The sequence below is a fragment of the Jaculus jaculus genome, chromosome 1, assembly GCF_020740685.1.
Source record: "Jaculus jaculus isolate mJacJac1 chromosome 1, mJacJac1.mat.Y.cur, whole genome shotgun sequence".
NCBI classification, from domain to species: domain Eukaryota; kingdom Metazoa; phylum Chordata; class Mammalia; order Rodentia; family Dipodidae; genus Jaculus; species Jaculus jaculus.
The window spans coordinates 106146946-106169868 of record NC_059102.1 but is presented as its reverse complement, the minus strand read 5'-3'; the positions used below and the strand labels follow the sequence as shown (position 1 = coordinate 106169868).

General features: G+C 49.1%; 1 protein-coding gene across 3 annotated transcripts in view; it reads left to right on the top strand.

Annotated features, from left to right (window-relative positions):
- Nucleotides 1-3830: 3830 nt before the first annotated feature.
- Nucleotides 3831-22923, top strand: part of Pax5 (paired box 5) — a 224607-nt gene continuing 205514 nt past the window's right edge. For all 3 annotated transcript variants that reach the window (XM_045142336.1, XM_045142335.1, XM_004658314.2), the window contains exons 1-3: nt 3831-3873; nt 9306-9471; nt 15894-16091. In XM_045142336.1, coding sequence (XP_044998271.1) covers nt 3831-3873; nt 9306-9471; nt 15894-16091 — 407 coding nt within the window. The remainder of the gene's footprint in view (nt 3874-9305; nt 9472-15893; nt 16092-22923) is intronic.

The window sequence follows — 22923 nt, the reverse complement described above, 5'->3', positions numbered from 1 at the left end:
GCTGGGTTCGTATTCAGTGGGTAGTCTCTTCTGGACCTCAGACTGCAGCTGATGGGTTTCTCTGGGGCTGGACTGCAGTTCAGAAGCTCATTATCTACTACAGAATAGCTGTGTGATCTCAGGCTAGTCACCTCACCTTTCTGGTTGTTGTTTGTGGCCTGTCAAGCTGGTCTCTAGGTGGCCACAACAGCAGGGCTGGTCTCTTCTCTTGGGATTGGAAATAATGGAAGGTTGGCCTGCTCCAGGAGTGGTGAGCAACCTCCACTCACAAGGACATTTCCTCTGCTCCATGGGTCACAAGGTGCACAAGGGGACTCCTTTCCCTCTCTGTGGAAGTTGTACAATAGAACATCTTTCCAAGCTAAACACCTAATGTGCGACAAGGAGAATCTGAGCTATGCTTGTTAGGATATCTGCAGTTTTATTCCACCCTTCTCAGAAGTGCCCCAGGAATTTTGTCCCAGTAGTAGCAGCACAATAGGCTCCTGTGAGTGTGCCCAGCATGGGATCTTTGAGTTGGAGTCACTCCTCTACCAACAATTCTCCATCCCCACAGTGGTCTGGAGAAGCACTTGTGAGAAAAGTCTCCAGCCTCTCTTCCATCTGGGGATTTGGGTGTGACCTTGGGTGTGACCTTGGCCTCAGGTTCTGTGTCTGTAAAATGGGGGAAAGCCTAGCCTCAGAAGCCTTTTGCCTCCAAGACTATAGATCTAGATTTGCTAAGCCCATGCAAAGAAATGGGGTCAGGAGGATGGACTTTTTCCCTGGCTACTTCTCCCAGGACTTCCTTACACTCCTGCCACAGAGGGAGCTTAGAGTTCCAAGTCTGGCATGAGGCTCTGAATTCTCCTGTTATCTGTCTGATCCACTGGGTACTAACAGATGGTCTCAGTACTTCCCCTGTTGTAACCTTTCTGCTCAAGGCAGGGGTGTGGGGTCAAAGATCTGGGCAGGCAAGGAGTTCCAAACAATGGAGAGAAAATGTCAGCACCCCACCCCTGTGCACACCGCAGTCTTCTGGGTCCCAAGAGACTGGCCTTGGCCGTTTTCCTGCAGCTGTGCCCTGGCGGGGGTGGGGACTAGTGTCAGCCCCGGAAACTTGCCTGCTTGTCAGGGGCAGCTGGGTCTGGTGCAGCCACCGAGGGTGGCTCCATGAGCTGACCCGGTATTGAGATGTGAGAAGTAGAGCCAGGGGAAGATGAGAAAGGAGGGAAATGTTATAGAGAGAATAGCTTGGGCTCTGCCTTCCTTAAAAGCCCATGCCTGGAGCAGATATCTCAGTTCTTGTTTTTGTGGATTCATGTTTAATATCAGAGGATCATCACTTGTGAATTTGAGGGGTTGAACATTTTGCCCACTGTCACAGCTTCTAGGGCAGGGGTTTGCACAAGTGCCTGTGCCACACACTATAGGGCCCACAGAACATAGCTAGCTACCAAGGCAAAATACTTCCTCTTTAAGGTCCACCGACTTCGATTGTGGCCCCAGACAGAGCCTCATAACTCCTGAGAAACTGACACTCGCAATGTTCAAACATCTCTTCTGAGTCAGGAGGATTTTTCTAGAAACCCATTCACTTTGTCCTAGTGAACTTCTCTGGCAAAGGATGGTCAGGCTTTCTCAAATGGAAGGGGAGCATTTGTAGCGCTCCTGATGTCACACTGCCAGATCCTTGTGGATGGATGCAACCGCCAGCTAGCGGCTTCAGGGACCTCCATTAGCTCTGGACGCGACTGGGCTCGTTCCGATTTCCAGGAGGCCTCGTGTCGTGTCAGGTCAGGTGCGGAAGCTCCGGTTGACAGATGCTTGAGCTGCACGCATCACTGGCCCCCAAGGCATCTGTCAGCTCCTGGAGAGAAGGCCCACTGCTCTGTGCTTGGGCAACCCGGGCTCAAGCCTCATAGTCTTCCCTCAGGAGCGCTGTGGTTACCTTAAAGTTGTATGAGATATCCTCTTTACCTAAACGCTGCCTTTGATTAATGCGGAATCTGGGCCCCTACGGACAGAGTGAGAGAGAAAAGGGAAGAAGCAGAGGAGGCAGCTGTTGCATAATAGGCGTTTGATAAAATCAGAAGATGTTTTCACTGGAAGGAGCCTACATCAGACTCCTTAACCAAACTCTGCCCATTTTACAGATGAGGAAAGTGAGGTCAAAACCGGCAGATACGGGCACACAAGTTCATAACCTATTACGCTCCGCGTCTTATTGCAACATCTGTGGATGTTTTTCTTTTCTCCTTATGGAAACTATTCCCCCCTCCCTCCCTCTTCTTCCCCGCCCCCGGCTGTCCCCAATCCCTTCCGGACATTCCAGAACCACAAAGGCTGGGCCAGCCTGAAGGTTTGCCACGCGAGGACCAGTATGGGGGGGAAACTCTCCGGGCCTTGAGCGAGTCCAGGTCTCCCTGCCCCCTCCTCCGGCATCTGCGAGCCACACTAGGCCTTGGCCCCACGCGTTTGTCAATGAACGTGGCGCCGCCGCCTGGACCCCGCCCCCCATTCTCTCCCATTGCCCAGGTATCCGCTAATCAGGCGGAGCCCGTGGGTTGTTTAGCCAATAGGGCCGTGTTTCGGACCAGGGCCCCGCTGGCCCCCGTTCTGATTGGCGTGATGGGCCGTGATTGGCAGGCGCACTCCCGCTCCGCCCCCGCCTCCCCCCCACCCCCAGCCCGGAGGGAGGCTGAGCCCCGGGCGGCGCTGTCCACACGCAGCGGGTCCTGAAAGCGGCTCCGGGGCGGCGCGGTGGCGCACTGTGCGCGCAGAGCGGGCGGAGGGCTAGCGCCGGCGGCGGCGGCGGCCGCGTGGACAGTCCCAGCCAGCGGCGGCTTCAATCTCGGCACCGGCAGTCCCGGCGGCCCGGGTTGTCACCCTTCGCTGCATTTCCCCGGGGACCGGTGCACGGCGGCCGTCCCGGAAGAAGAAGCGTCTGGAAGACCGTCTTCCCGGAGACCCGAGCCGGAGCGGCGGGGCTCGAAGAGTTGGTAGGGGCGAGAGGCGGAGAAGCTGCTCGCGAAGGAGCCGCTCTCCGCCGTTGTCCCTGCGTTGGTCCCGGCGGCGATGTGGGACCCGCGGGAACTTTGAAGGCGGCGGCGGCGGCGGCGGAGGAGGAGGAGGGTGCCCGGGGCTCGAGGGCGACGGCTCCGGGGTGGAGGGGGTGGGGTGGACACTTGGGATTTTCTCAGCCCGGGCTGCGCGGCCGGCCGGACGCATCTTGGAAGCCGCCGCGGCCCCCCGTGCGCGCCCACAGAGGAAGTTCTCCGCAACTTCGTCGGCGAGCCCGGGCGCGGAGAACTGGGGGTGGGGAGGCCCGTTGCAAGCCGCTCCCTCCTCCCCCATCTCCGGCACCAGCGACCCTCGGACGCGCGGAGGAGAGCGCGGGCTCGAGGACGGACCCTGGGAACCAGCGAGGCTGCCCAACCAGCCTGGCCCGGAGTGAAACCAACCGAGGGCCGCGTGTCCTGGCGGCGGCCTCCAGGCTGCTTCCAGCCGGGGCCCGGAGGGACGTGGGCCCCTGCGCGATGTCCTCGGAGCCGCGGGCACCTGGGTCGCAGCTTCTTGGCTGTGGGCCGGGAGCCGCTGCCTGAATCCAGCCGGTGGAGTCGGGTGCCAGCTCCCTGACCGATTGCGCCCAAGCACCGTTTCCCGCCTCTCCGCACAGCTCTCGGCGACCTTCTGCAGGGAGCCTCGGACAGGGCACCCCCTACCCCAACCCCAAGGCTCCAGCTCGCGAGGTGCCCCCAACCTGGTGGCGCGCTTCCCCGGCCGCCTTAGGCAGCCCGTTGGCGCCGGGAGGCGGCGGCGTGGGCCGGCCTGCAGTCTGGAGCGCCCCGATGGAAATACACTGTAAGCACGACCCGTTTGCATCCATGCATAGTAAGTAGGCGGCGAGCTCGCTTCTCTCACTCTCGGGCTGGGACGGGTTGGGGGGTGGGGGTGGATACCGGACCTCGGAGCAGGCACGAAAGTCCGGGACGACTCCGGACCTTGGTAGCTGCGTAGACAACTTTGCAAAGTGCAGGGCTCTCGGGGAAGGTGGAATAATACGTTTGACCGCCCTGGCTTACAGCACCTGGTTGGCAATTCCCGCCTCGAGCAACGAGGGAGCGGAGGCAACCAGCTGCAGCCTCTCTCCGGCTCCAGCAGCCAAATCGAGACCCTTGGCTCCGACTCGTAGAAGACTCGGGACTGGGCCAGGAAGTTGTAGCAGAGGTTAGGCAGAGAGTCTCAGACCGCACCACACACCCCAGTCCCGAATGCACCTTTTTAAGCCATGGAGCTGATCAAAACTGATGTTTGGAGGGAAAGTGAGGCCCTGACCAGTCAGTCAACCCCTCTATGTGTGAAGGAAGAGGTTGAGAACTAAGAGAGGACACCAGGTCCCCTGGCTTCCAAAGGCGTCCTGGGCCGAGGAGGCGAATTTGAAAAATCAACGAAGTCCTGATCCCTGGGCTACACTTTAGTTTAGGAGTTGGCCAGTACAGAGAAAAATCCTTAAAGATGCCATTGGGTCCTTCTCCGCAGGACGACTGTCTTGTGATGCAGAAAGAAAGAGAAAGGAAGAGAGAAAGAAAGAGAAAAGAAAGAAACAGGAAAGAAACTAATTAGTCACATACGGGGCTCCTCAGTCTTCCGAAAGCCTGTGCTGCGTAGGAGACCCGCAGGGTGGTTTGGGGCCAGGCCCTGGCTGCCTGATCCGCGGGGATCCTGCCGGCTCACCTAAGAGTACACAGCGTCTTGTGCGATGAGCACTTTTCTCACGGCGGGTTAACGCTGGATTCGATTCAGAGATTTCAAGGAAATTCCAAATGGAACGAATCGCGTTTCCTTTCTGTTGGCTGCAGAGCCCGCCAGAGGAAGGCGCCAGGGTTTAGTTGCCTCCAAGCCCTCGCCAGGAGTTGCCCTGTAGCCAGGAGCCCTTTCCCGGCTCCGTTCACACCACACGGCTGGAATCGGGCTTCCCTAGTGGCTGCTCCCCCATTTAACAAAGGCGGCAGAGACCCGGCTGGAGAGAAGGCGAGCTTGGGGCAAGAATGCTCTTCCCCGCAGGGCCGAGAGGCCTGGCAGCCGGAGGAGGCTTGTCGAGGTAGCCCCGGGGCCGGCTGCAGGCAGGTCAGTTTCTCTTTGTGTAAATATCCAAGTCCGGAGGTAATCCTCCAAAGCGGTGCGGAGATCTCGCGCAGAGAAGCCGCAGGCTGTGGTGCCAGCCCAAACGATTCCACCCGCTTTGGGTCCTTGGCTCGAATGTTTTCCGGTTTTCCGTGACCCTAGCACCTTCCACGGCCCTTTCCTATGCAGTCCTGAGCTTGACTCTTCAGAGGCTCTGAGCTAACGGAGTGAGCCTTGAAAACAAATGGGTTGGGGAGCAATACTCTGAGAAGTGGGAAAGCCCTTAGCTCAGCTAAGAAGACTGCCTGGACAAGGTGGGGAGGGCTGGCCCCAGTGCTCTTTACTGGCGAGAACTCACAGGTTCCACACCGCCTCTTAAAGCCCAGCATTCTGTTGCTCAGAGGTCATACTTCAGCTCGGAGGGGGATAGCATCAGACTTAGTACTGTCCCTCTGTGCATCCGTGTGGAGAAGGCAGCTCCTTCCAGGTGCCCATTAGCCAACTGCTGATGTCTTGTGTCTCCAGGCCCTGGCCCTCTATCTGCCTGGTTCTCAGGAAGTGCTCCCTCCTCCCATTCCGTGCCTCTCTGGCAGCCCTGTGGGGGCTGGGCCCCAGCTAGCCTAGCTTCCAGAGCTGGTGCAAGCCCCTGGCTTCTCTGGGAGAACCTATAGTTCTTCTGCCCAAACCTATTTGCTTGCACAATACAGGCCTGCTCTCAGCACCCAACTTGCTGATGATTAGGGAAGGGAAGTAAATAGATACTGAAAGGTGGCTGGTGTACTAGGGGCTGAGAAAAGTCCAGCTTCTTGCTCTTCATTCCTGGCTGTGGTCAGTTTTCCCATCATCTCCCCCCTCCCCCCTTCTTTCTCGCTGCTTCTGATAGCACAGCCTCTGTGAGGAGGGACAGGCACGGCCTGAAAGTGAACTTCTGAGCTTAGAGGAGTCCCATGCCTTATTCCAGGCCCGTCATCCACACTGGCACGATGACCTCCCCCTGCCAGATGTTTCCTTCTCCTATGCCTCTTTGACGAGTTAGTTACAAGTTCTTTTGTAGCCAGTGTCACTCAGACCTCCAGTTCCCCCATTTTACAGTGAGACCCAAAAGACAGAAATTACACTGGCAGAACTTGACCTGATTCTTGGGATTCCTGAAGCCTAAACATAAAGCTTTTGAGGATTCATGGAAGGGTTGCTGGAGGGATTCAGATTCCAGAGAGAGAGAGAGAGAGAGAGAGAGAGAGAGAGAGCACACACACAGTGAACTGTTTGGGTGTGCACAACATGTGTAACGCTTTCACTCTGTGTAGCCCAACCAGTTCTGTGTACAGGCCTGACTGTTACGTGTGTCAGCGCCTGTCCACGCATCGGAGCCCTGCTCTTCTCCAGTGCTCCTGTTTCCATGCCGGTGTGCTCCTTCCTTCTTCCTCTCTAGAGCATCTCAGAGGAACTTCAGTGATCCTATGGGTCCTGTAGTTCCATCTGAGCTGAGTCAACAGAGACCTTCTCTCTGAGATCTATGTCTAGCCATGGTCCTTGTGATGTGGGCCAGGCTTCTGGTGGGCAGCATGTCCTTATTAGAGCCTGAGGCACATCTTAGAAGGCTAGCCACTTCCAGGCCAGAGCCACAAACATCCAAGGGGGCACCTACAGTTTAATCTTTCTTCCCTTATCGCCATCCAAACCATACCCCATCTACCCTATAGCGGCTGCCTTGAGCCTCTGAGGAGATGCAGGCCTGGAGTCAGGGCCCTTTTCCATTTTTGGATCTGTGTTGCCTTCTCTGTTCATTTTTCTTCTCCTCTGCCCTTCTAAGCCACTGCTTCCTGCCCAGACTTTCCCTCTTTGCTATGTGCCTCATTCAGACCCCGCTCTCTGCACCCTTTGTATATACTTGTCATTTCCCTGTCCTACCTCTGCTCCCATCACACAGACTTCACCCATTTTTGCTTTCCAAGCCTAGGGTAAGTGGCTTTCCTCAGACTCCAGTCTTCTCAAAGAGCTTTGTTGGGTAAGACTGTGGCTGAGGCAAGAGGGCCAAGAGGATGTGAGGATCTGTCCAGGGAGTTGTGAGGGGTCAGAGACTCCTAGATCATGCTGAGTCTAGTGTCAGATATGGACGAGTGTCCCAGGCCCTGCAAATGCATTAGTAGTGGCTCAGCTGTTGTGGTCAAGGGGAGGGAGTCTGGAGGATCTGCTGTAACCTAGACAGAACAATTTCTAGGAGACATTTGGTATTTCCCCCTCCCCATACAAAACAGCTCCCTAAACTCACAAATGTCCTGCAAGACTGCTCTTGGCATTGAAGTTCTCTAAAGGTCGGCACTGTGTTTTGGGCAGGAGTCTCAATTGTCAGCAGTACAGAAAGCAGCAGTTGCAGATGGTCCACAATACCTGGTCACATCACGAGTGTGCTGGGTTGTTTAGCTTCCTTTTCCTGCCCTTTGTCCCCCCAAATGAGCTCATAGCAATTTTGAATTTATTTTCTTTTGCTTAAATCCAGTGTTCTTTCAAAAGATGTATTCAACTCTTTTTTATAAGGTACTCCCAACCCCAGAACAAAGCTCTTGACCAGGGGGCCTGTAGTCTTTCTGTTTTTGGTAAACTGTGCAGTTGTGATCCTAGCTGTAAAATCTTGTTCAGTGTGGCTTTATTTCTTTTTCTCTCTCTCTCATGTCTGGAATGTTTCATAACAATCAAAATTGATTAAGGCACCTTTTGAAAATCAGAGAAAAAATCAGCATAGACTGGAACCAAGTAATGTAGTTATCTACAAAAGTGTTTTTCTTTGACATATGCCTGAGCCTGGAGAATTCAGGAAATAGTCATGGGAAACTTGAGTGGGTGGCATGGGCAGTTTTAAGGATATAGACTTGCCATGAGTACTTAATCCCTCACTTTTAGATGTTGTTTATGGACCTGGGTTGTCATAGATGGGTCCCCAGGGGAAATGGATGAGATGTAGTGACTATTTTATGTTTTACAGTTGTGTGTGTGTGTGAGAAAGAGAGAGAGAGAAAGAAAGAGAGAAAGAGAGAGAGAGAGAGAGAGAGATCTTGGAGGTGCCTTGGCTTTCCTTTTAGACTCCAGCCCATCCCAGAGAAGGAGGCGTTTCGCCTTCCTTGGCCTCTGAGCTGCCAGCAGCATCACTTCACAGTTGGACTTGGCTTTTGGCTCCACTCCTCAGCAGTGTCAGTCAGTGGCTGAGTAACAGCTCCAAGGTCAATGATGTTGCTATACTGGATCACCCTATGTTTACTGGTTTGGCTCTTCAGTTCACTTGGGTTTGTTTCCCTCCAGATGAACTGTGCTGCGTAAGAAGGGAACATAGGAGTAGAAGAGGCACTTTCTCCACTCCTGTACTTAAAGTCCACACCACAGCCTTTGTACAATCTGGGGCTCAGAAGCCTTCTCCAGTTTCTTTATTTCTCACCAACCAACTTAAAGCTGCTTGTCAACTGTAAAGCACACCAAAAATTCCAGGGCATGCTTTTGTAAGCAATCCTGATGTAGTGGAGTGGAATACGCTAGGCCCCATTCCTTTTGTGCTCTGAGAGGGTACAGTGGTCACGTCTGCACACCAGCTTCACCTTTTTACAGGAAGGACTTAAGTTTTCTTCCTTAAAGACAGCCGTTGTGTTTTCTTTCAGTAACCTGCAAATGCTGGTAATTTTGCTTAAGTCTCTAGTTCATGAATTAGATTGCTTATTTAAAAAAAAAATTCCCCCCAAGATGTAGATTTATTAGAATAGTATTTTTCACTTTTAAAAATATTTGTTGAAAGGAAAGGAGTTTTACAATTTGTTTCCCTTTTAAAATTTAATGTATTTCAAAACCTAATTTTCTCCCCAGGGTCTTCCTTAGACTCAACATCATGTATTAAGCTGTGGCCCTGTATGAGCTCCATTCACACAATCCCTTGTTAAGGAAAAGAAAATGCTAGGGACTAGAGGAAGCATGCTATGAGCTTCCTAGCTTTCAGTGGCTCAACTGACTGGTTGCAGATGGACAAAAGCTAAGACTGACACTAAATAGCAACGTAGCTCCTCATGCCATCTGCATGATTGGACTCCAAGCACAAGGCATCCAGCCTGCTGGCCGTTTGTTACCAGAGGGGCTCTGGGTGCTCATCATGGCGCTTTCCTATGTGACTGGTTCTAACCACCCTTCCCTCTTGCCCCTTTGTTTCTGATCTATTTCAGGACATGGAGGAGTGAATCAGCTTGGGGGGGTTTTTGTGAATGGACGGCCACTCCCGGATGTAGTCCGCCAAAGGATAGTGGAACTTGCTCATCAAGGTGTCAGGCCCTGCGACATCTCCAGGCAGCTTCGGGTCAGCCATGGTTGTGTCAGCAAAATTCTTGGCAGGTAAAGGCAGGAGCTCCAGGCTTCCCGTGTTCGTCCAATAAGGATCTAAGAGATGGCACAGTGCCGTAGCGAGGGCTCTGGCAATGTGCACAGCACTTTAGAGTTTGTAAAGCTCTTTAAAACCATCTAGTTCACAGTAGCTATGGGAAACCCCTGTTTAAGGTGACACATGGAATAGGGTGACTTAGTCAGATAGCATGTTTACTGGGAGTCTGGGTAATTATTCTAAAAAACCTAAGAGTGAGAGGCTCTTGGGAATGTCACCTGAACCTGTTAGGTGAGCTCAAGGTAAGCTCAGGGCCCTGGGCAAGACTGGGTAGGAAATCCCACAAGTTATAAATTATAATAGATAATCATAATTGACTGTTTCCTTTCTATTCCTCCCTCCCTTTTCCCCGTATTTCCTTCCTTCCTTCCTTCTCTCCCTCCCTCCTTCCATTCCTTCCTTCCCGTGCAGGGCCTTGCCTATGCTAGGCACTTGCTCTACCACTGAGCTATATCCCCAGCCCTCTGCACTCAGGGCCAGCCATCATCTTCCACTGTGGGTTGCCATCAACCATATTATGTTGGTTGCAGAACTTTTCCCTCTATAGGCTTTGTGCCCTCTGTAGTGACAGGCCACCTAAGTGCACATTTCGTAGAGAGGAGGCAAACAAAACAGCAGCAAACACTGACTCTCGAGTCTGACATTTGAAAGTTGCCACTTGACCCAGCAATTTGCTGCAAGCAAAATACTACCAATGATGATTCTCCCAGAGGGCTGTATAGCCTCTGAGCGTGCATGTTTATTTTCATACCAGCCTCAGCATGATCTAGGGAAACATGTCTTAAGATGAGGAGACAAACCTGTCAAGGCGAAGTGACTGGTCCAGGTATAGCGGCCAGTCAGTACTTGGACTGGGATGCAGCCTCAAGTACCTATGTCCGTCCATGTCCCCCAGTAGCCCTACATACAGCAGTAGCATTTAAAAAATTTCTGGGCATGTGGTACTGCTCCAGGTCTATCCTGGCAGGCAGAAACATTCTCAGGTTTAACTGTTTAGTGTTTCCTCACTATTACTTTCTCTGGGGTCAAAAAACAATCTTTGTTCTGTAGCTTACATCATGGTTTAAGAACAGATGGGTAAATTTTTTTTTTAAGAAAACAACAATTTTGAAATATTTTTGAGCCTTTCTTAGTGGCACTATGACTCTCTGCTTGCTCATTTCCTCCCATCTGCTGGAATTCAACATTCTTTCAGATGGAAGGAGCAGCGGTGTGGAAGAACCATGGAGAGAGTGCTTGAGGCCAAAGGATGAAGTTGCAGGGCCAGGGATCTGGAGGCGCCTTTGAGGCCCAGATTCTGTGTTTATTCTTCGTCTTCCTGTCCAGCACAGGTCACTCACTGTGGAAGTGTGGGCTCCACTTCTTCTTACTTAGCCAGAAACTGAGCCCCAGCCAGAGTTCAGGAGATCAGCCTGCTGGTCTTGTTAGATGGTGGATTGGGCAGGAAGATGAGAGGGAGCCTAGCAGATGAAAGTAGCAGTCAGGAGACAGAGAGGAAACAAAGGGAAAAGGGAATGCTTTTCTTCCTCCCTCCCTTTCTTTCTTTGTCTCTTTCTTTCTTTCTTTTTAAGAAAGAGGTAGAGAAATGAAGACCAGATAGAAAGACAGAAGAAGAGAGAAGAGGAATATTTTAGAGGTTGTCAGCATCAGACTTCTAGAACAGGATCTCCGGTATTTTCTTGTGATGTTTCTTTGTATCAAGGGAAAGGGAGAAGGAGAGAGAGAGAGGAGAGAGAGCCCTTCCTTTGTTTTTGCTGAGACATCTTTGCTGAGCCGACATTTTGCTTGCTTGAAATTTTCAAGACACTGAGCCTTTCTCAGAGGGAACATCCAAACGATGGGTCCACATGTTCTGGTGTTTCCTAGAGTCCTCCAGATCTCCTATGGACAGTGAGGAGACAAGGCTCTTTTGAAACCTAACCAGCATCCTTCCACGGCCTGGAATAGATTTGTCACTAGGTAGAGTGGCACTCGGAAGTTACGCGCCGCTCGGGTGCCTGGCCGTTTAAGTTGTCAACAATAAATTGGAATTTCATAGCTCATTATTTTCATAACTAAGAACCACAGTGGACAAAATGTCACTCTAATTAGAACTGCCTTTTAAGAAACAAGTTCAGTCCTAAAACAGTGTCACTGGGAATTTCTGGACTGGGGCTGTTCAATCCATGCCTTTTTTTTTTTTTTTTTTTTGGCCACTGAAGAATTTGATGGGTGCTTGCATGGTGACAGGTTATAGAAAGTGTATGGTGGCTGTAATTTTCAGAGACATTGTGGTAAGACAGGCAAAAAATCCCTGGGGGTAGGCAAGGACCCCGACCCCTCAGGAAGGTGGGTGGTCTTCCAGGAGTGTGAACATCCAGTGTAGAGCTCAAAGCTGCAGAGGGGCTGGGCAGGCACAGCTCGGAGACAAGAGAAGCCGAGTTCTAGCACCAGAGCCAGGCTTCTGTCTCCTGTCGTCGGGAAGGTCAGATCATTTGGAACTGGGTGGCAAGTGACCCAGTCAAAATTGATGATTTTTTAAAAAAATTATTTATTATATGTATTTGAGAGAGAGAAAAAGGGTGTGGTGGGGAGCAGAGGCTGGATGCGCCAGGGCCTTCAGCCGCTACAAACAAACCCCAGACGCATGTGCCATCCTGTGCATCTGGCTTATGTGGGTCCTGAGGAATCAAACCTGGGTCCTTTGGCTTTGCAGACAAGCACCTTTCACTGCTAAGCCATCTCTCCAACCCCCAAATTGACAATTTTAATCTCCAATCTGTGCACTCTATTTTGTGAAAATGCTGTTTATTTATAGTTTTTGCAAAGCCTTTTTTTGTGTGTGATCATTCTGTATTTTTGTCTTCACAACAGCCCTGCAAATGAAGCAGGACAAATCTCCTCTTCTATTACAGCAATGGGGACAACCGAGGCTTGGGGAGGCCACGTGAGTTGGCTAAGATCACACAGCCAGGGGTGTCCCAGTCACTGACAAGCAACACACCTCCTGAGTGTCAACCTAACACTCTTTGCACAGAAGGATACTGTGCTGGTGACAGTCACTTGTCTTTTGTCTGTAAGCCAAAGGGCTGCACGGCTGGCTGTTTTGCTGAGATGAAAGGATGGCTATTAAGTCTGAATCTTCACTTGACATGGTCGCAAGTTGGGGGTTCGGGAGTGTCTGTATTGCCCTCTAAGTGCCTGGCCCATATGTCAGCTCAAAGGAAGACAGAGACTTCTTATGTCAAGACTGCAGACTCCCATGGCTGGCGCTGCTCAGGTGGGGTGAGCAGGGAGTCCTGAGCACTGCCACACACCAGCCACGCACATAGGGGACTTTATCCTGCCGCCCTCTGAGTGGCTGAGTGATTATTGTAGTCCTGTTTGACTGACATATTTTGACTATTGTCATAGGGTTGTGTGCTTGCTTAAAACTGACCCTGTCCTAACAGGCACTGGGTGACAATAGATGCGGTGAGTGAATGAAAGATGCATGGGAGAATGTCTGGCAAGCAGGAACGCTCCCTACAATTGCAAGAATCACAACTACCGATACGTGCTCACGATCAAAGTGATAGTCTGCTGTATTGGGAAGAGCACTGGATTCAGAGTGTCTTTTGAAGGCTAGGCTGTCTTTATATGCTAGGAGTTGGTGAGTCCTTTAGTCTTCTAGTTATTATTTTCCTTCCTACAAAGTCCCGCTGGCCTCAAAAGATTGAGGGTGAGGATCAAGACAATTTGAAGAAGGGCTCTATAAATTTTAGAGTGCTGTGCCTAAATAATCACTTGTTAAAGCATGATTTGACTTTCTATTGTAAAGTTGATAGGACAATAGAGTCTTTAGGAGTTGCTAAATGGCTGAATTCAGGTACTTTACTAGCAAAACAATTTTTTTTTTCCCATGGGTATTTTAACAAACTTATTGTGACAAATAAGTTTTTAGAAAATTACTTCCAGTTGGGCACAGTGGTACATGCAGCAATCAGGAGGCAGAAGCAGGAGGATTGCTGTAAGTTCGAGGTCAGCCTGCGCTAGAGTGAGGCCTTGTCTTAAAAAAGACAAAGAAAAAAAGAAAAAAGAAAAAAAATTGCTCCCAATGTATATATATATATTTTAAAGTAATGCCTCACTCCAGCCCGGGCTGACTTGGAACTTACTCTATAGCTCCATGCTGGCCTCAAGCTCACATTGATCCTCCTACCTATGCCTCCCAAGTGCTGGGATTAAAGACATGTACCACCATTCCAGGCATCTAACAATTTTTAGAAAGAGGGAAGATAAATTGAACTCTGTCTTTTGATCAAAACTTAGAGATTACTCATTCTTCACAATGAAAAAAGAAGAGTTTTTATTTCTATATCACTGTCTCCAAATTATTCCTTCTTTTCTAGAATAATCACTCCCATGGTCCTCACTAGGCCTATCCAGGCTGAGAATTCTAGCATCTATAAAAAATGTTTTCAAACATGTCATTGTTTCTGGGTCATATTTTTCCTCTTTTCTCTGCTTCCCCTTCTCCTCTTCCTCTCCTTAGTCCTTCCACTTCTTCCTCCTCTTCCTCTTCCTCCTTCTTTTTTGAAAGACTGTCTCATGTAGTTCAGGCTAGTCTCCAACTCATAAGTAACCTAGGCTGGCCTTGAACTCCTGATCCTGCTGCCTCTATCTCCTAAGGCCCGGAATTATAGGCCTGCACCACCATACCCAGTATGATGCCCTTACTTCTTATAGGTTTAAAAATCATGGGTCGCTTCTAGAATTTGGTTAAAAAATTTCAACTACGAAATAATTTTTTGGGGGAGAGAATAAACCAAGAATTTCTCTGTAAATATTGAGAAAGACATCCAGTGACAGCTCAGATTCAGAACAGAACCAAGTCATTTTTTTGTTCTCCCCTGAAAATGCTCTTTCATGCCATTCTCCTCCCTGGTCTCGGTTTTGCTGAAAAACCCTGACATCCTATTTGCGTTAACGAGGAAAAGCTGATAGCATGGAAATGTCCTTAGAAACAGCTGCTCACCTCAGGGGAGGCCCCTGGAAGAGCTGTGGAGACATGCGCTTGGTGTTTCTGATTGCTGGATTTTGACTTCCAATACTTATTTCCCATTAATTCTGGAATTTAATGCTCCTTTTAATGTTACAACAGGGTTATTGTTTTTCTCTTCTGGAAAAATAAGTTCCATTATAGGGACACTTTCAGAGGATGCTGGAGATTCTACTAAGGGATGGGAGAGCTAGCAGATCGAATGTCTGAACCATCTTTCTGGGGAGTTTTAGTTCGAGAGGCTTGGCCACAGTCCTGGCTTGACTTCTTTTTTGGGGGGGGGGGTTTCGGTAGGGTCTCACTCTAGCCCAGGCTGACCTGGAATTCACTATGGAGTCTTAGGGTGGCCTCGAACTCATGGCGATCCTCCTACCTCTGTCTCCTGAGTGCTGGGATTAAAGGCATGCGCCACCATGCCCGGCTTTGGCTTGACTTCTTGATCCTGTGTGACTGCAAGAAACCACTGAACCTCTGCCAATCTGTTGCATGTCATAGAGGGGTAACCATTTATTTGTTCATTTACTTATTTATTCATCCACAGCAATTTAAGTGCTTTTGAACTATTGAGGATCAAAGACACGTGTAGTGGCTCATGACTTTAATCACAGCAGTTGGAGGTAGAGGTAGGCAGATCATGGAGTTTGAGGCTAGCCTGGACTATGGAGTGAGCTCCAGGTCATTTGGGGGCTAGATTGAGACCCTCCAAAAAGAAGAAAACACCCAATGAAGCAAACCTTCCCTACCCCCGAATTATTGGGAATCAAATGAAAAAAAAAACTGACTTGAAAGTTTTTTTTTTTGTAAACTGTAAAATGGTGGGTGGATGTGAAAGAATTTTGTTAATGCATACCATGCTATTAGCATTGTCCAGTAAGATATAATGTGAGCCATGTACACAATTTAAAATTTTTCTAACAGCACATTAAGAAAAGAGAAGTTATAATCAATTTCAATTCTATATTGTAACTCAACACATAAAAATTATCATTTCAGTATTTCAAAAATCACTGGTGAGACATTTTAGGCTTTTTGTCCTGTTTAAAAAACATGATTTGCTGGGCATGGTGGTGCACATCTTTAATCTCAGCACTTGGGAGGCAGAGGTTAGAGGATTGCTGTGACTTCAAGGCTAGCCTAGAACTCCACAGTGAGTTCCATGGCAGCCTGGGCTAGAGTGAGACCCTACCTCTAAAACAAACAACAAAAAAAAAAAAAAAAAAAAGAAAAGAAAAAGAAAGGAAAAAAATGTGACTTGTTGTTTCCATTTACAACACATCTTGATTCAGAATAGCCACATTTCAAATCTTTCTCCCCTTTGCAGTCTGCTCACGGCTCATCTTTCTTCTTGGGTTCTAGGTACTACGAGACAGGAAGCATCAAGCCGGGGGTGATTGGAGGGTCCAAACCAAAGGTTGCCACACCCAAAGTGGTGGAAAAAATCGCTGAGTATAAACGCCAAAATCCTACCATGTTTGCCTGGGAGATCAGGGACCGGCTGCTGGCGGAGCGAGTGTGTGACAATGACACGGTGCCCAGCGTCAGTTCCATCAACAGGTGAGGCTGGTGCTTGTGGTGACTAGGGATTCGAGCAGGGGTCGGGTAGGTTCTGTGTCTGCCTTCTGGGAAGATGTGCTCTCTGTCCTGTCAGAGATTCGTGAACATGAGAGATGCCAGTCGGATCTGTCCATTGCTTTTCTCCTGTCTAAGGTGGGCAGGAGCGCTCCACTTAGGGAGAAGAGACTATGCCAATGCCCTGGCTGCTTCAGACTCTCTGAGCCGGGGAGATCTCATGGTGGGGAAAGTGCTTTCTGCACAAGCATGTGCATCTGGGATTGGATCTCCAGAACCCGTGTTAGATGCCCCACACCTATCATTTCAGTGCTGGGGATGTGGAGGGACAGAATCCCTGGGGCCCACTGGCTAGATAATCTAGCTGTGTTCTAGGTTTAGTGAGAGACCTTGAGAGTTAGGTGTGAGGTGATAGAGAAAGCCACCCAAGGTCAACCTCTGTTCTCTCTTCACACACACACTCTCTCTCTCATATATATTTACTAAAAATGAATTAAAAGAGAAGAATTTTCTGAGCTTACCATCCACCTGTGTAGAGTGCTTTGCAGTGAGTTGTCCCGATTAGGGCTTTACTAATGTCCCTGTCCCTGACAGAGAGAGGCTCGAGTTTGGGGTGCTGGCTCATTTTAGAGGTTCCCGGGAATAAAATCCTGCCTCCTGTTTGGGCAGAGGTTGATCCAGAGAGCATGGGGAAGGAGCCCATACTGGATGGAGGAGATGTGGCTTCATGCTCCAGCTCTGTCATCAACGCCCAAATGTGATTTCAAAGTTTCTTCCTGTCTGAGAGCCTGGGGTCCTGGTTCTGCTAGTGCCCACAGGTGAAGTCTTTAGATCCGCACTTGGGAGACAGAGGTAGGAGGACCACTGTGAGTTCAAGGCCAGTCTGGGACTACAGAGTGAGTTCCACGTCAGCCTGAGCTAGAGTGAGAAAAAAATTGGTGTGGTGGTACATGGCTTTAATCCCAGCACTTGGGAGGCAGAGGTAGGAGGATCGCTGTCAGTTTGAGGCCATCCTGAGACTACATAGTGAATTCCAGGTCAGCCTGGGCTAGAGTGAAACCCTACCTCAACAAAAAGATAATAATAATAAAATAAAAATAAAGCAGATGGGCTGGAGAGATGGCTTAGCAGTTAAGCCCTTGCCTGTGAAGCCTAAGGACCCCGGTTCGAGGCTCGCTTCCCCAGGTCCCACGTTAGCCAGATGCACAAGGGGGCGCACGCGTCTGGAGTTCATTTGCAGAGGCTGGAAGCCCTGGCGCGCCCATTCTCTCTCTCTTCCTCTATCTGTCTTTCTGTGTCTGTTGCTCTCAAATAAATAAATAAATAAAATTAAAAAAAATAAAGCAGAAATAAGTAAGATTAAAATTGAAACAAAGATTTGTGAGAAAGGCTTTTATTTTGGTATTATGAAACCAGAAGTATCAAATGGGGGTGGGGTGGCTGGAAAATGTGGAGGCAGGAACCTTGGTGACAATGATGGAACAGTCAGTCTGCTGTGCAGAACAACCTTGGCTATTCCCCTAGTCAGACTTTGGGACCGCACAGGTTTCCCAAACACATACCATGATGTGGTTCACAGGATAACCTGAAGTGGACCATGAGAGTCACACGCTCTACTGCCTTACATGGGGCCAGGCAGATAACTTCATGACGCAAGCAGGCCAAGAGCAAGACTGCAGGGAGGGAGGGATGGGTCTGTGGCAAGTTAGATAAGACTGCCCTGCGAAGGGGCAGCACTTAGCTTCCGCCGAGAGTGTGGATTCTCTGCCAGAATTTTTCCATTCTTTGTGATAATGTAGAGACCATGACTTCTATGTGAATGTGTGTTTGTATATGTGAAATAGCGGTATGCTCAAATGGTGACAACTGATTTCAGCTATAACCCACATACAGTACTGTAGTTTATTTATTTATTTATGAGAGAGAGAGAATGGGCATACCAGGGACTTCTGCAATGAACTCCAGAAGCATGCACCACTTTGTGCATCTGGCTTTACATGGGCACCCTGGAAATCCAACCTGGGCCATCAGACTTTGTAAGCAAGAGCCTTTAACTGCAGAGCATCTCTGCAGCCCATACTTTATTTTTTAAAAATATTTTTATTTATTGCTGGGTGTTGTGGTGCACACCTTTAATCCCAGCACTTGGGAGGCAGAGGTAGGAGGATTGCTATGAGTTTGAGGCCACCCTGAGATTACATAGTGAATTCCAGGTCAGCTTGAGCTAGAGTGCAACCCTACCTTGAAAAACCAATATATTACATACTTATTTGAAAGGGAAAGAGAGAGAGATAGTAGAGAGAGAGAGAGAGAATATGGGTGTGCCAGGGTCTTCTGCCACTGCAAATGAACTTCAGATACATGTGCCACTTTGTGTCTGTGGCTTTATGTGGGCACTGGGGAAATCAAACCTGGGCCATCAGGATTTGCAAGCAAGTGCCTTTAACCGCTGAGCCATCTCTCCAATCCTTACTTTATTTTTAATTTATTTTATTTTTTGAGGTAGGGTCTCACTCTAGCTCAGGCTGGCCTGAAATTCACTATGTAGTCTCAGGGTGGCCTCGAACTCATGGTAATTCTTCTGCCTCTGCCTCCTGAGTTCTGGGATCAAAGGCGTGCACCACCACGCCCAGCCTTATTTTATTTTTAAGTAGCTGTTTTATATATTTTGTTTCATTTTGATTATTTGTATTTATTCATTTGCGAGAGAAAAAGAGAAACAAGGTATAGACATACCAGGGTCTCTTGCTGTTGCAAATGAACTCCAGAAACCTGTGCCACTTTGTGCATCTGCTTGTATGTGGGTGCTGGGGAGTTGAACCTGGGTCGGCAGACTTTGCAAGCAAGCAAGCACCTTTAGCCACTGAGCCAAATCCTCAGCCCCAGGACTCTATTTTATATCTTTTCTAATGCAGGGTAAAACTTGACCTGTGATGAATTTATTTTCACGCAATTTAGAAAAATATTAAGTCATACCACGCCAGTGAATTTGAGTTGTAAACATTGTGAGCTTTCCCCCAACTGCTTATATAAGTAGGGAACTACAGTTGCCTTTTGAAACCCATTTATTTTACTCAAAAGTAAGTTATTTGATTTTTTTTTTTTTTTTTGAGGTAGGGTCTTTCTCTAGCCTAGGCTGACCTGGAATTCACTATGAAGTCTCAGGGTGGCCTCGAACTCATGATGATCCTCCTACATCTGCCTCCCGTGTTCTGGGATTAAAGGTGTGCGCCACCACCCCTAGCTATTTGAAAGAAGCATATAGAACAAAGATAGCTGTGGTTGAGGATATGGCAAAAGCTGAGGAGGAGGGTCTTGAATGAGTGGCCCAGGGACATTAGGCATTGGCTGGTGTTCTGTGCTTTAGGGATATCCTGAGTGTCCTGGTACCTAGCCGCAGCTGATTGGCTGTGCCTCTGAGTGCTTCACACCTGTAGCCTCCTCCAGGCCTCCTGTCCTGTGACAAGCACAGAAGCTGAGGCCCTGATGGAGAGCAGAGAGGAAAAGTGGCCTTGAAATTGAGATGGGAGTAGAGCCGATGGCAAAAGAAGCCTGATGTGGGCTGGAGAGATGGCTTAGTGGTTAAGCGCTTGCTTGTGAAGCCTAAGGACCCCGGTTCGAGGCTCGGTTCCCCAGGTCCCACGCTAGCCAGATGCACAAGGGGGCGCACGCATCTGGAGTTCGTTTGCAGAGGCTGGAGGCCCTGGCGCGCCCATTCTCTCTCTCTCCCTCTATCTGTCTTTCTCTCTGTGTCTGTCGCTCTCAAATAAATAAATAAAAAATTAAAAAAAAAAAAAAAAGAAGCCTGATGTCCTTCCACCAGCGTCCTGTTGGTCTCTGCAAGTGACTTCTGTGAGAAGAGGGGCAAGGCAGAATAGCACGGTTATATATACGACACATCAGAGGCTAAAACCAGCATCTGTCTGCTGGAGCCCTGCGCCCCTTAGCCCTTCCCCGGGCTCCTTTTTTTGAGAGGGGTGTCTGAGGGGGTTCCTCATTCCACCTCCAGTCTTTTGTCAGTGCACTCCCTGCAGTCACCGGAAAGCCTGAGCCATCGCAGCATCAGTTTTATTCTTCATAGTAAGACAAAGACCCGGTTGCATGAAGATGGATGCGGCTTCCAAGCCCTGTCGCACAAATGTCACAGTGAAAGAGGGTCCTCAGCTCTCTCCCAGCCCTGCTCCCATGGAGGCAATTTCTCACTAGTCCCCAACTTCAAGTGGGTAGGAAGTGGGTAGTAGCTATATGTATGTATATGATAGCTGTTTTCATTTAAATAAAAATGTTTTAAAATATCTTATTTATTTATTTAGAGAGAATGAATGTGCCAGGGCCTCTACACACTGCAAACAAACTCTAGACACATGCGCCACCTTGTGCATCTGGCTTATGTGGGTACTGGGGAATTGAACCTAGGTCTGTAGGCTTCACAGACAAGCACCTTAACTGCTAAGGCCCCTTCAGCCCCCTTTATAGCTGTTTTGATGGCCACTTTGTCCTCTCTTCTGTCTAACCCTAGAGGCATGTGCCTTCCTGCTGTCATTAGGGACCAATTCGAGAAATGATGTTGAGATGGGTCTACATATCATTGAACTAGTTCTTCCAGGTGTGTGGCGGTTTCCTAGGATGTAAGCCTCCGTGTTCTTTGGCTAAAGAGTTTGTATGTGTCGGGTGTTGCTGAGCGGAGGGGAGGCTTGAAACCCAGGCCCGGGTCAGCTGGAGAGGCTGCCCAGAACTGACTGAGTCACAGGGTACAATGGGGCCTTTTCTTCTTTTTTGTCTTTATTTATCTTATTTTATTTTGTTATTTTTGTTTTTCAAGGTAGGGTCTCACTCGAGCCCAGGCTGATCTGGAATTTACTATGTAGTCTCAGGGTAGCCTTTAACTCATGGCGATCCTCCTACCTTTGTCTCCCAAGTGCTGGGATTAAAGGCATGTGCCACTATACCTGGCCTATTTTTTTTTTTTTTTGTTTTTGAGGCAGGGTCTCACTCTAGCCCAGGCTGACCTGGAATTTACTCTGTAGCCAAGGCTGGCCTGAAACTCATGGTGATTCTCCTACGTCTGCTTCCCAAGTGCTGGGATTAAAGGTGTGTGCCACCACACCCAGCTCCTTTTTTTTTTTTTTTTTTTCTTTTTTGGTTTTTCGAGGTAGGGTCTCTCTCTAGCCCAGGCTGACCTGGAATTCTCAGGGTGGCCTCGAACTCACGGTGATCCTCCTGCCTCTGCCTCCCAAGTGCTGGATTAAAGGCGTGCGCCACCGTGCTGGGCTCCCAGCTCCTTTTGCATTTTGATTCCATAGCTCTCAGTCAGGGGCTAAGTGATGGGGAAAATGACACTCCCAGTTAGAGGGGAACTCCGTTTAGCACCAACCATTTGATATCCCTGAGAAAAGTGGGGCCAGCATTGCTAGGTGTTCTGACTTTTCAAGAGAACCTAGAAACTAGGTATTTATAGAAACACTCACAAACAGGCATGTTTGCAGCCAATTAAATACAGAAATAAATAGCCCATGTGAGGGCAGAAAACAGTCCGAGAGTGATAGTTTGCTGATTCTACTTTATTTGGTAGTTGTTTTGAAAAGATGTCTTGCCCTGTAGTCCAGTGTGGTCACTAACTGGCCATCCTTCTGCTCCGGCCTCCCAGGTGCCGGGCTTGCGGCTTTGTGTCTCTGTGCCAGACTCCACTCTGCTTTTACCTCTACCTTTGGCAGCAGGTGCGCTGAGCTTGCTGCCCCACTCCCTCTTTCTTTCCCACGTCAGCCTGCGTGCCACCATGAACTCCTCTCAGCTTGCCCCAGTGGGGTCCCAGGTTTCTGGACTTTTCAGTACACACCCTGATCATCCACACCTCTTTTTAGACCTGAGAGCAGCTTCATTGTTGAGGGTATTTCTTCTGCTCCATTTTCCTCTTTCTTTTTTCTCTTTTTTGTATGAGATAGAATTCAGTCTGAGATAGCTCGGATGGGCCTTGAACTCACTATGTAGCTAAGGATGACCTTTCCACTTCTGATCCTCCTACCACACGCGGGTTTTAGATGGTGCTGGGGATGGAACCCAGGGCTTTGGGAGTTCCACTCCAGCCCACTGTCGCCCCCTTTTCAAGGCACCACCATTTTGTTTCAGCATAATTTTGTGAGGGTGGTTTTGGATAGTAGAAGAAGACCTAGCTTTTCAAAGGAAGGGAGTGATGACCAAATGAGATCCTTAAGTACTATGATATATGATAGAGGTTTTGTGTGTATGTGCATGTGTGTGTGCACACACACGTGTGTGTATATGTGTGTGAATGCGTGTGCATGTGTATATGCACATGGAAGCCAGAAGAAAGTCTTGGTCTTGTTCCTTAGGAATACCGTCTACCTTTTTACTTTTATTTATTTTTATTTATTTTCTTTTATTTTTGGTTTTTCAAGGCAAGGTCTCACTCTAGCGCAGGCTGACCTGAAATTCACTATGTAGTCTCAGGGTGGCCTCGAACTCATGGTGATCCTCCTACCTCTGCCTCCTGAGTGCTGGGATTAAAGGCATTCGCCACCACACCCACCCAGCACTCAGGAGGCAGAGGTGGGAGGATCACTGTGAGTTCAAGGAGCTACAGAGTGGGTTCCAGGTCAGCCTGGACCAGAGTGAGACCCTACCTCAAAAAACCAAAAAAAAAAAATTATTTGAGAGAGAGGAAGAGTAAGAGAGAGAGAGAGAGAGAGAATGGGCACACCAGGGCCTCCAGCCACTGCAAATGAACTCCAGACACATATGCCACCTTGTACATCCGGCTTATGTGGGTCCTGGGGAATTGAACCAGGGTCCTTGGGCT